At 37.9% G+C, this 12,219-nt stretch overlaps 1 protein-coding gene and 1 long non-coding RNA gene across 7 annotated transcripts; both read left to right on the top strand.

Moving 5' to 3' along the window:
- The first annotated feature begins 1,400 nt into the window (after positions 1-1,400).
- LOC149096270 (uncharacterized) lies at positions 1,401-3,427 on the top strand. Of its 5 annotated transcripts, none has more exons than XR_016204520.1 (5): positions 1,401-1,684; positions 1,901-1,987; positions 2,241-2,523; positions 2,924-3,063; positions 3,322-3,427. It is a non-coding gene; the product is annotated as an uncharacterized LOC149096270 (long non-coding RNA). The 5 variants fall into 5 exon arrangements; XR_016204521.1 differs by having other exon boundaries at positions 1,403-1,684; positions 2,345-2,523; XR_016204519.1 differs by lacking the exon at positions 1,901-1,987 and having other exon boundaries at positions 1,404-1,684.
- Positions 3,428-5,931: 2,504 nt separating this feature from the next.
- LOC149096269 (DELTA-actitoxin-Afr1c-like) lies at positions 5,932-11,925 on the top strand. 2 transcript variants are annotated; one of them, XM_089281014.1, is made up of 7 exons: positions 5,932-6,042; positions 7,464-7,572; positions 7,973-7,999; positions 8,101-8,169; positions 8,921-9,020; positions 10,340-10,534; positions 11,378-11,925. In XM_089281014.1, the coding sequence occupies exons 2-7, from the start codon at positions 7,471-7,473 to the stop codon at positions 11,728-11,730; spliced, it is 846 nt and encodes a 281-aa protein (XP_089137140.1). In that variant the 5' UTR covers positions 5,932-6,042; positions 7,464-7,470; the 3' UTR covers positions 11,731-11,925. The 2 variants fall into 2 exon arrangements, with proteins under 2 accessions (XP_089137140.1, XP_089137141.1); XM_089281015.1 differs by lacking the exon at positions 7,973-7,999.
- Positions 11,926-12,219: the final 294 nt, after the last annotated feature.

The following is a 12,219-nucleotide window of genomic DNA, read 5'->3' as shown; positions in this document are numbered from 1 at the left end:
AAAGGAAGCTGTAAACTAAAACTGCAACGAAAGTGTTCAATTTCGAACTAAAGATGACAAGAACCGAAAGTATAGTTGACATATCATAACTGTCCGGAAAAAAAAAAAAAAAACAAATAACTTTAAGGAAGTGTCCCAAAATGTACACGAGGATAATCTTGCTAACGTTTTATAGCTAAATTATATCGAAAAAACATTTTTCTATTCCTTGTAATTATTACATTACAAGGGGAACATACAAATATGAGCAAACGAATTGTTTACGTTCAAGTAAAAACTCCCCACTGGATTCCATACTATAAAAGACGTGCCGTCTTTTGTTTAAAATAAAGGTTTTTAATCGGACGTTTCGCAGTACTTTTCTAAATGGGTAATATAATTACTTAGATATATTTGCAAATAGGTTTGTCGGCAGCTATTAATTGTTTTTCTTGTTTACCAAAATATTTCATACCGTACGACATATTCATCTTATTTCTAACTTGAGTTTCATCTAAGGCATCGTTAACAGATACATTGATGTTCTTGGTAGCACCAAAAATGTCTGCATGTTTCTACCCACTTAAAAATGGTTTTGTTCTTCTTTGTTTCAAATCGTATATTTTGAAGGCGGTTTCCGTTGACAACATTGACACAAACCAGCGTTTTGTAGTGTGGCAATGGCTCTTGAACCATAACTGCTTAAACTTTAGATGTATGAAAAATGGTCAGATATATATACATATTTTAAGTTTTTCATTTTGATCAAAAAATTTCAAGAGTAGATATTATCATCAGAAACTTTTCCCTACCCTCGAGAAATGTAAACAGTCATGCGCTGTTTGCAAAGTCTACTACGGGCGGAAAATCTGTTCAGGTTTAAAGAAAGCTGTGAACTAAAACTGCAACTAAAGTTTTAAATTTCGAACTAAAGATGACAAGATCCGCAAGTATAGTTGACTTGGCATAACTGCCCGCAAACAAATAAATTAAAGGAAGTCTCCCAGAACGAACGCTAAGAAAATGCTACCTGCACGTATTCTTTGTTTTATCTCATCTTTCATTTCATCGGTAATTTTGAATAGAAGATATGATTTCCTTGGTAACCAAAGACAAATGTTTCCTTTCTGATCAAGTTTAAGTTTGATTACATGTAACAGATAATCAGAAGTTTTTTAGCACAGTTTGTTTCTAGGTAGCTATTGTCTAGTCATGCCCTGTTTGTAAGGTCTACTGGGAGCGGAAGTTCTGTTCAGTTTTCAAAGAAAGCTGTAAACTAAAACTGCCCCTAACGTGTTTAATTTCGAACAAAAGATGACTAGAACCGCACTGAAGTATAGTGGACTTGGTATACCAATCCGGAAAAACAAATAAATTTAAGGACGTCTCTTACAATGTACCCAAGGGTAATGTTGCTAACGTGTTATAGCTAAATTATATCAGTCCGGGATCGTTATCAGATTTGATAACCATGTGACGTCACAACATGGCGGCCATTTCAAAAACCGAGAATTTTCGTATTCACTTCGCTTTGCTCGTTATTTGTTCGATTATACTCGGGTAATTTACCCATAACTCTATTCGATAATTACCAGAAAAGAAGGAGCCTCACGTGTTTTGAAGATGGCGGTTGAAGACCAGCGTAAACGATGTAAAATGCTACTCGTAAAGTGAAACAGCGCTTGCAATTTTGCATCCAAACCAGGTATGTTTTTCATTTTGTCATTAGATTTAAGTTACCTGGAGATTTTTGCGAAAATCACAAAAAATATGTCGTTAATCTTCACGCCATATTCTTGGGATTTAACGTGTTTTTAGTGTTGTGCACGATCTGTGAAAAAAGTGCACGGGAGCATTTTGATTTGCGATGTGTTGTTCGTAACGGCGGCCATATTTACAGCTGTAATTGATATGTTCCTAGGTATTGAGATGGCGGATGCTGGTACCCATAGAATCAAAATAGCAAATTTATGTCGATTTTGTGGACATAGCTTGGTCATTACATAGGGTAGGTTTATTGTTGTCGAGTTTTGCAGCATAAAATTTTCGTTCCTTTTAGGCCTGACAGACACGCACAATTCAACTTTAAGAATTACTGGTGGCAAAATCAAGGGGAACGTAAAAGTAATTTACATAAATCATCTAAGCCCCTTCAGAAAAAATTATAGCTCTTAGTGAGTCGCTCGATTCATGGTACGGCAGTCCAGGTGGTCGGGAAACCACTTGCGAATCTAACATTAGTTGTTTATTTTCTTTTGAAGGGTTACCATGAGGTCAAAATCAAGGGGCCAGAAGGAACTCCTTTTTATGTCCTTCCTGAAAATTGCAAACAAAGACTCGTTCGCACTTCGTTGTGTTTTGCCAGAAATGAGAGAAATACCCGAGACACTTCTAGACGTGCCACAGTCTGGTATCCAAGAGCGCTAAGAAAAATTGCACTTTGAGAGAAGTTGCTGGAAGACAGATAGGCCGGGTGCAATACTTCATAAAGAGGGAACTAAAACACCTTTCGGACTGCGGGAAAATCGGCAACCACGTTAAAGGGTAAGTTGCCTATATTTTAGAGTCAATTTCAACAACTCGCGGTCCTGAAATATTTTCCGGAAATGCCGGCCAAACTAGGTCAGTTTTCTGGTACACCAGTCGTTATATAATGAAGCTTATTGTTGGATTTAGCGAGTGAACTATAGTACGAAAACATATTACTTGAATTATAGTTTCTTTTATATGAATCGGTCATTAAAAGAGTTTTTCCATATCACCGAATGCACAACAATAGACTACTGATCTACAACTAAAACTATTTTTTTTCCGGAAATGCCAAGACTTCCAAGTTTACTGTCACATCTCACGACATAAAGTGTTGCATGTACCCATTCCACTGAACGGAGGTGTATCACGAATTAAAGTAAATATACCTGCTATATTTTTGTTGTTGTGCCAGAACCATATCAGGCGAGCCCACAACGACAAAGAGAACTCCAGTGCATCAAAGATGGAAACGAAATGTACAATACGGCGGAGGGGATTGAATTAGCAATCGCAGAAATGGAATTAGGCGTGGGATGGGATATGGCCATCGAGGTAAGCTATTCTATCTTCAGAATATCTGGACAGAGAGTCGACAGAGGGAGGGTCGCGAACTGTTTCGATACTGTTATTTCCATGTCATAGTAATGAATCATAGTCGGAGATGTTTCGGTCCTAACCACGCTTCGCTCATGCAAATTGAACGAAATTCAGTTACAGCTCTCCGCTTGGAATATAGAAGCAACTTGTTCAGTGTCAATTTGTGAACTCAAGATGTATTTACTGTTAGTGTTTCGTTTATATTTTATACAGACTGTTGAACAGCCAGCTTCGCCAACTACCAAGAAAATGAAGCCTGAGTGAAAATAGAAGCTAATCATATTAGTATCAATAAACAACGCTTTTGTGAACAGAATAACTGTTGTCTACCTTCGTGTGTTTTTACTCGGAACAAATATTATAAGGTGTCTATCTGAAAATGAAACTTTTCGCTGTAGCTTTTGGACAAAGACAGTTTTCTTCCATACATCTCTGTTTCTATTCCATAATCCAGTAACCTATTGTGAAGCAAACATACAATTACAATTAAATGAAATTGCATTGTGATGTTGTGAAAAAAGTAACTCCTTTCATCGCAGCGCCCCGTCGACCGCCATATTGAATTATACACTGTTGCTACCAAATAATGTCACGTGAACGAAAACTTGTGCAGCGATTGGTTTATGGTTTGTTTTGGTCGAGGTTATCAAATCTGATAACGATCCCGGACTGTATATTAAAAAACCATTCTTCTATACCTTGTAATTATCACATTACAAGGAGAACAAACAAATATCCGCAAACGAATTATTTAAGTTCAAGTAAAAACTCCTCACTGGATTCCCCACTATAAAATACGTGTCGTGTTTTGTTTAAAATAAAGCTTTTTGATCGGGCTTTTCGCTGTATTTTCCTAAATTGCTAATATCATAATTATTTAGAGATATTTGCAAATAGGTTTGTCGGCAGCTATTAATTGTTTTTCTTGTTTACCAAAATATGTCATATCGTACGACATATTTATCTTATTTCTAACTTGAGATTAATCGAAGGCGTCGTTAACCGATAGATTTTATGTTCTTGGTGACAGCCGACAAACCTGCACGGTCCTTCCTACTTAACAAAAAGGTTTTGTTCCCCACTGTTTTAAATCATATATTTTGGAGGCGGTTTTTATTTACAACATTGGTCACAAACCAGAAATTTTGATGTTCGAACTGTATCTGCCTAACTTTAGGAGCATGAAAAATGATCTGAGAGCAATTTTTTAATCTACCTTTTCTTAGCTTTTTTATTTTGGTCAAAAAAAAGTTCAGTGAATAAATATTAGCACCAAAAGCCCTTTCCTACCCTAGAAAAATGTTCCTAGTCATGCGCTATTTGCAAAGTCTACAAAGGGCGGAAGTTTCGTTGAGTTTTCAAATAATGCTGTAAACTAAAACTGCACCTAAAGTGTTTAATTTCGAACAAAAGACGACAAAAACCGCCAGACAAACGCCTCTTGTAAAGTCTACTGCGGGCGGAAGTTCGTTTCAGTTTTCAAATAGAGCTGTAAACTGAAACTGCACCTAAAGTGTTGAACCTCAAAGAAAAGATGACAGCAACCGCAAGTATAGAGGACTTGACATAACTGTCCGGGAAAACAAATAAATTTACGAACGTCTCCCAGAATTTATACGAGGATAATGTTGCTAACGTTTTATAGCTAAATTATATTGAAAAACCATTCTTCTATGCCTTGTACGTATTACATTGCAAAGGGAACAAAGAATTATCAGCAAACCAATTATTTAAGTTCAAGTAAAAAGTCCCCACTGGATTCTCTACTATAAAATACGTGATGTCTTTTGTTTAAAATCAGTGTTTTTCATCGGACGTTTCGCAGTATTTTTCTAAATTGATAATATCATAACTACTTAAAGATATTTGCAAATACGTTTGTCGGCAGCTATTAATTGTTTTTCTTGTTTACCGAAATATTTCATATCGCACGACATATCTATCTCATTTTCAACTCGAGTTTCATGTAAGGTATGCTTAAGAGATGCATTGATGTCCTGGTAACAGCAAACATCTCTGCATGTTTCTACGCACTTAAAAAAGGTTTTGTTCTCCTTTGTTTCAAACCGTGTATTTTTAAGGTGGATTTCGTTGAGAACATTGACCACAATCCAGAATTCTTTAGTGTGGGAATGGCTCTTGAACTATAAATGCTTAACTTTAGGTGTACGAAAAATGATCAGAGATATATGCATATTCTAAGCTTTCTATTTTAATCAAAAAACTTCAGTCAGAAAATGTTATCATCAAAAACTTTTCCTACCCTTAAGAAATGGAAATAGTCATGCGCTGTTTGCAAAGTCTACTTCGGGCGGTAGTTCTGCTCAGTTTTCAAAGAAAGCTGTAAACTAAGCTGCACCTTAAGTATTTAATTTCGACCAAACGATGACAAGAACCGCAAGTATAGTTGACTTGGCATAACTGTTCGCAAAAACAAATAAATTAAAGGAAGTCTCTCAGAATAAACACAAAGGTAATTCTGCCTGCACGTATTCTTTGTTTATCTCATCTTTCATATCATCGGTGATTTTGAACAGAAGACATGATTTCCTTGGTAACCAAATACAAATGTTTCCTTTCTGATCAAGTTTAAGTTGGATTACATGTAACAAATAATCAGTAGTTTTCTAGCGCATTTAGATTATATAAGTAGCTACTGAACACCGAAAGCTCTCCCACCACTGGAAAAATATCTCTAGGCGTCCCGCTGTTTGAAAACCATTTTGGAAACAATTTGTCTGCCAGGTATCATCCGCACGTTATTAAGGAATTTGACTATTGGTACCTCTCAGTTTCCCGTCTAATTAGGACCGTTGAAAAGCAAGCACAGAAAATACGGACTCTCATTCTTTTCGGAAACGTTTCTAGAAAAGACGATCTTACCTGCTGCTGAAAAATTTCATCAAAGTACAGAGTGAGCAAGACAAACAGTAGGTTTGTATCTCCTATTTGAAGTTCCTCTTGATAAAGTAAGCTGGCACTATACACCTTGATATGCATTAGGATATTTTGTTCTCAAAACCATATTCGTTATCCTCGAGTAAAACTGAATAAGGTTAAGCAAAGAACTTAATTCTTCGCTATCTACAAGTTGTACTGAAAACCTCAACTATAAAGGGAAGTTTGATTAGTCACACACAGTGAAGGTGCAATTTCGACTGAATTGCTCTCGTCCTTAAACGTGGAGACCGTATTTTTTGACAAGATGAGGTTACTACAGATTGGAAACTACGGTAAAGCAGCATCGCGAGACGCCAAAACCTCACGTAACTTTAAGTGGGGAATACGAAATATCTATGTTAAACAACAGTTTATTTTTGTGAGTCTTTAATATATAGAAAACTAGCAAGCAAACTTCCAACTCTGTTCATGAATTCAGTCACGTAATTTTCCTCAACTTCCTTTCTAGTTCTCTTTCATCGATGTAGAAACAGAAAATGTCATTTTGAGAAAACACCTTGCACCGTAAGTATGCAAAAAAAAGTACGCAAAAATGAGCTACTAAGTGCAGAAACGGAACGGAACGAGGCTAGAAATATTTTGACCGAATAGAAACAAAGACAAAATTTAGCGACGAAATAGAAAAAATGGAACTCTCTTGGATGCGGCGGGGTTCCATGGTAGATGTAACAAAGCGATTTCACATAGAAGCTTATCAGGTCGTGAAGAAACAGATACATGTAGAGCGTGGAAAACAGTAGCTCAGTTTTTTCTTTCTTGTATATTTTTTGTCTCTAAATTGATTTTTTTTAACAAGCATCAGCTTGCTTCCCGAAAGCAACTTTCGGGAAGTCTGTTTGTGAGAGCAACATGCTTTCTGCATGTGCAGATATTTTAGGGAATAATTGTGAATTATGAATTGGCGCTTTAAACACTACAAAACATAAATTAGAGAACAATCGAGATGTGAGCTTTCTCTCGCATTTACAACCCTCTCAGCGATTTATGATCCGAAACGGTGTTTTCCTTTGAGAATCACTGAACCCAACTGACCCACCACAGACCTTTCAGACGCAACATAATAACTCTCTACCTAATTACGGACGAAAAAAATTAACCAAGCGGAAAATGCATCATACCATCTTCTCATCCCTTGCCAAGTATAGCACAGATTTGTTTACGTAAAGCGCCCACGCTCCTGCAAATGTAAGTTACAAATTTGAATTATTCATACCAAAACCTTAGAATACACAGGATAATGTTCCTCCACGTACTGTTTGTTTATTCCATGCTATAATTATTATAGATAGATTTTTAGAATCACTGAACCCAACTAACCCACCACAGACTTCAGACGCGAGAAGTTTTCTTGTCATTGGTAATGAATGTTTTTGGTTATAATTATTGTTTTCTAGGTTGAACATGGACCACCTCAGTTTTATCTTCTCCTTGCTGTTAATCGTTTCGGTTACTACTACTACCTTTGGATCTGCGCCGATCAAAGCAAACGATCCAAATGGAGAGGTACAAAAAAAAAAAAAGAATGACCTGTGTTATTGCCTTTCATCAAACTTTATGTTCGCAACCCTAAATGGCGTCTCTCTTAAAATGTCCATGGTATATTTGGTCCGTTTTACGCCATGAATGAAGTTATAATTTTAACACAATCATGTAAAACGTGAAAGAGCATGAACATTAGCTTTAACAAATCGAGGTGCTTTTTAGAATCTGGCATTTATGCTGTGACACACTTTTACAAGAAAGTCAAATTGCAACGGCCACAATTTCATTGAAATACACAAATGTACCTTTAGAAGGATTTTATTTATATTTTTAACATATTATAAAGGGAGAAAAACGTTTTGCATGGGTCAGATGCTAAACAATAACCGCTAAGCCCTTGGATATATTTTTCTCCACATAGGTACTAGAAGAAATGCCCAAAACCAAGGTGATAACAACTTTTACTGGTAATAAAAATGTGTGAAGGGGCATTTTTGAAACATTGCTGATTCTTGTTCTAACATTTTAGCTTTTTTTTTCCTTACAAAGCGGGGAGCTGAGGCATTGTTAGCAGATGTTGGTCTGGCCCACTTTCCTGAAATGGTTCCCAATCGCCAGGTAAAAAGATATTAATGTAAGTTTTTATTTTGGAAATAGAATTTTCTTACTTTTCGCTTCATTAATTCAATCATTGCGAAACTACTAACCGCAGATCACATGATCTGATTACTGCTGGGTCAAAAACATGCTTTCTTTGACACTATGAAAGGAGTAATAATTATTTAACAAATTAAATTTACTTTTCTGTTGGTAATGTCCCATATTACTTCATTTTTTTCACTGTTTTAAAAAAGTAACTTTTCACAATATTTGATACATTTGGCACATGAATTTAGTAAGTGATCGATTGTTGAAAGCGTGTGAAATTTAGCTTCTTGTTATCTGTGTTTAATCGTTACCAGTTTAGAGGTAGTGGATATCACGGAATATCCTACCCGTTCCTCGGTATACACCCGACCTTTTTAGGCGAGCGTGTATTCCAAGATAATACAAGTGATAAGTGGAATATTCCATGGTATACCACGAGAGGGCGTTGCATAACTATTTTATACCACACCATAGAAATGCACTGGCCAACGCAATCAATGTGACGTATGCGCGTTGCATGATGGGAAGGTTGATGCAATACCGTCGAATATTCAACGGGTTTCCTGTATTCCGATTGGCTGCATTTTCTATGGGAGATATTCGGCCACGCTATTGATGCTACAGTTATGTAAGGTAGTTCTAAAATCGGCTGATAACAAAAGAAGAGATGAAGAATTAAAACCAACTGAATGAGCTGACTGTTTTACTTTCTGCTACATAGGAACTGAGGGCCCTTTTAAAGCGATCTCATAACGCTGAAGCTATACCGCAGGAGCCGATGGACTTGGAAAACCTAGACAGCGAAAAGCGCGAGGGCAGAAGTAAATGATCTTTCGTAATTGTAGTTAGTGGACTGACACATGAAATGAATTGTCTCGATAGTTGTAAAGCCTAGTTAGAGACGGTCGCAGAAAAAAACAAAAAAAGAAAAAAGAAAAAAGGCAACAACAACAACCAAACAAATGAAAACATAGGAAGTTGCACCTCCAGCTAGGTTAGCCCTCTAAGGATGGCAAGGGCTTGCACCAACTCGTTAAAATCAAGAGCTGATAGTTTACCAAGTAGTCTGACATTAGCTAGATATGGTTTGCCCGCCTGGGTAGGGGTGTGCCGTGGGGACACTGAAACCCTTACCCTATACTAGACCATGATCAGCTTGATTTTGCGACCCTATTCTGGACAAGGTACCCAAAACCCGTACTCTATCCTAGACTAGCTATTTTCCATGCTGAAACTTTATCACTATCGCAGCCCAACATACGTTAACTAAGCCAATATCTTGCAAAGTCACTTTCGAGTTTTAATTTCCATTGTCGAACCCAGGGTAAATAACTCTGTTCTAGACTAAATTATTTATACTGGCCACTTGTCAGTTAAATTATACCCTACTCTAGACCAAAACTATTTATCCCAGACTAAATTGCTTGAAAACTATTTCCTTCACAGCGGTACAAACCCACATAGCTTATCTTGAGAGTCCCCCCTCCCCTTGCGGTAATAGTTTGTCAATAAACGAGTAACTATACAAGTTGTGACTCTCTATCTGTCCCGCAACGCTACGCTTTCCAAAGAGATTCCCTCTTCCGAAAGCGCAAAGTTGCGTGACAGAGAAAGGGCCAGGCAAGATTTGTTCGAAAGGTGGATAACGCCCTCCTCCGGATAAATCCCCACTGTCTAATGGATAATACAATTTAAGAGTTTTCATTGGCTTAGCCATCATGGGTCATAAGCCATTATACCATGCTCTAAAAATATGGTATGCAAACGCGTGATTCTTGGGGGCCTAGTCTTCTACATTTTAGGGACGTTTTTAAAACAACAATTAATCCAGTCTCGCTTGTTGGATATGAGGTAATCGTAGCCAACGAGGCCCGTAGGGCCTCGTTGGCTATTTACCATCTCATATCGAGCGCGCCCTCGTGGAATAATTGTTAATTGTCCGGTGGAGAGCGTTATGCGGACCATACAAGTAACAAGTCGAGATATTTGATTCGTTGATTTTTACAAAACCTTACCAGACGTCTTCTATATGCCTCCTTAGATCGCTTCCACTTCTGGTAAGGTTTTAACAAGATTTCGGTTGATACAGACTGTGCAGGGGTTTTATTAAGATCTCACTTACTTGCTCATTTAATTTCAGTTGCTGCAGGAACTATTATTGCAGGTGCCGAGCTTACAATCGGCCTGCTGCAAAACCTCCTAGATGTCCTCGCTAACGTAAACCGCAAATGCGCCGTTGGCGTTGACAACGAAAGTGGATTTAGGTGGCAAGAAGGTTCTACCTACTTTTCTTCTGGCACTGCAGATGAAAACCTGCCCTATTCTGTTTCTGACGGTAAAAAGTGAATTTAGCATTTACAGGGGCTCGCTAGTATAGTAGTTATCGTGCTTGAACTTGACCAACACAATATGACCAACATGACCGTTTCACCCTGCTAGGCATCAAAGGAGGCAGCGTGGCCGAGTGGTTTAGGGCGCTGGTGTTGTAATCTGGAGGTCTCGGGTTCAAGGCCTCCATCTGTCACTAGCGGGATTTGTTTCTCGGTATCCCTCAGTTCAAATTCTTGGTAACGGTTTGTAAATAGCCAACTGGTCTGCCTTCTGCCAGTTGGGATTTTGAACTATGCTACGTTTATTTGAAACATTTGTTTCCTTTGTTTCAGTGGCATGCCTGTAAAATAGCTAAGCTTACTGCTTGTATAGCTAAGTGAATGACTACTATAAATAATCTTGACATTTACATTACATTTTTATTTCTGTTTAGGTTTTTTTTTCACCTTTTTTTTTTTGTTGTTGTTTTTTGTTCTTCACCTTTTCGCGCCATGCTTGTTTTGTTACATGATTTTTCAAGTGATATCCCCATTTTTCAGAATTATATTGGAGCCTCTGAAATAGGACCGAGATTAATAATTAAGAAGAAAATCAAAACCGTTGTCAACAAAGCGCCCAAGAACATTTTCAAGAACAGTTATTGAGCTCGGTTAGCGTTAAATATCGTGATTCGTCAGTGTCTCGCAGAAGAATTATTTTCCTCTGTCTTCGGCTTCGGCAAATAATTGATCTGCTCGCCACTAACAAATCATGATATTTTGCGAGAACCGAGATCAATCATTTTTAATTGTTTCTCCGTTTCTCCGTTTCTTTTTTCTTTCTTTTTTTTTCTTTTCTATTTCCACAGGGTATGCCGTACTTTACGGGCCTCGCAAGACCAATGGACCGGTCGCAACGGGAGTTGTCGGAGTCCTGGCCTACTACATTCCAAGCATCGGCAAAACACTTGCTGTGATGTGGTCTGTCCCGTTTGATTATAACTTCTACGAGAACTGGTGGAATGCTAAGCTATACTCTGGAAACCAAGACGCCGACTATGATCATTACGTAGATTTGTATTATGACGCAAACCCCTTCAAGGCAAATGGTTGGCATGAGAGATCCCTCGGTTCTGGTCTAAAATTTTGCGGCTCTATGTCCAGCTCTGGTCAAGCTACCTTGGAGATTCATGTCCTGAAAGAAAGCGAAACTTGCATGTAAAACAAGCATGCTTGCCTCACTCGCTCGCATAACCGGTGTTAAGAAGTAACAGGCTGTATTGTGTAGTAAGTTTAGTTAGGGGGTGATGGTTAGCACGGTCGCATCATTGGCTGTATGAAAGATTTTTAGTTGAAAATCTGTGGGGCTTATTATTAAAGAGTTGAAATGACAAATAAACGTGTAGGAAAAATGAAAGTAGTATTTCGTTGTTTTTCACAACTGAACTTAAACCCAAAAGTTAAATGGGTTAGTCAGGGGAGCTCTTCCTTAGACGCCGATGGCTTCCTCGTTTTAACCCCTAACTTTTAGTTTACAGAAACTTTAAACACCCACAAAAGAGGGTGGTGAAGTCAAGGGTGGGAGGGGGGGGGGGGGGCGCAAGATCACCTTTCACACAAAATAAGTTGGACCTTTCACAACTGAATTGTTTTGGAAAATAACGGTTTGTCGGCAACTGATTCCACGGGGAAAAAATTAAGCTATTCCCGA

Source organism: Orbicella faveolata, unplaced genomic scaffold, assembly GCF_042242905.1.
Source record: "Orbicella faveolata isolate gen_17 unplaced genomic scaffold, um_ofav_v1 contig_48, whole genome shotgun sequence".
Taxonomy (NCBI): Eukaryota; Metazoa; Cnidaria; class Anthozoa; order Scleractinia; family Merulinidae; genus Orbicella; species Orbicella faveolata.
Note: the sequence above shows the minus strand (reverse complement) of the source record. Positions and strands in the feature narration are given on the sequence as shown.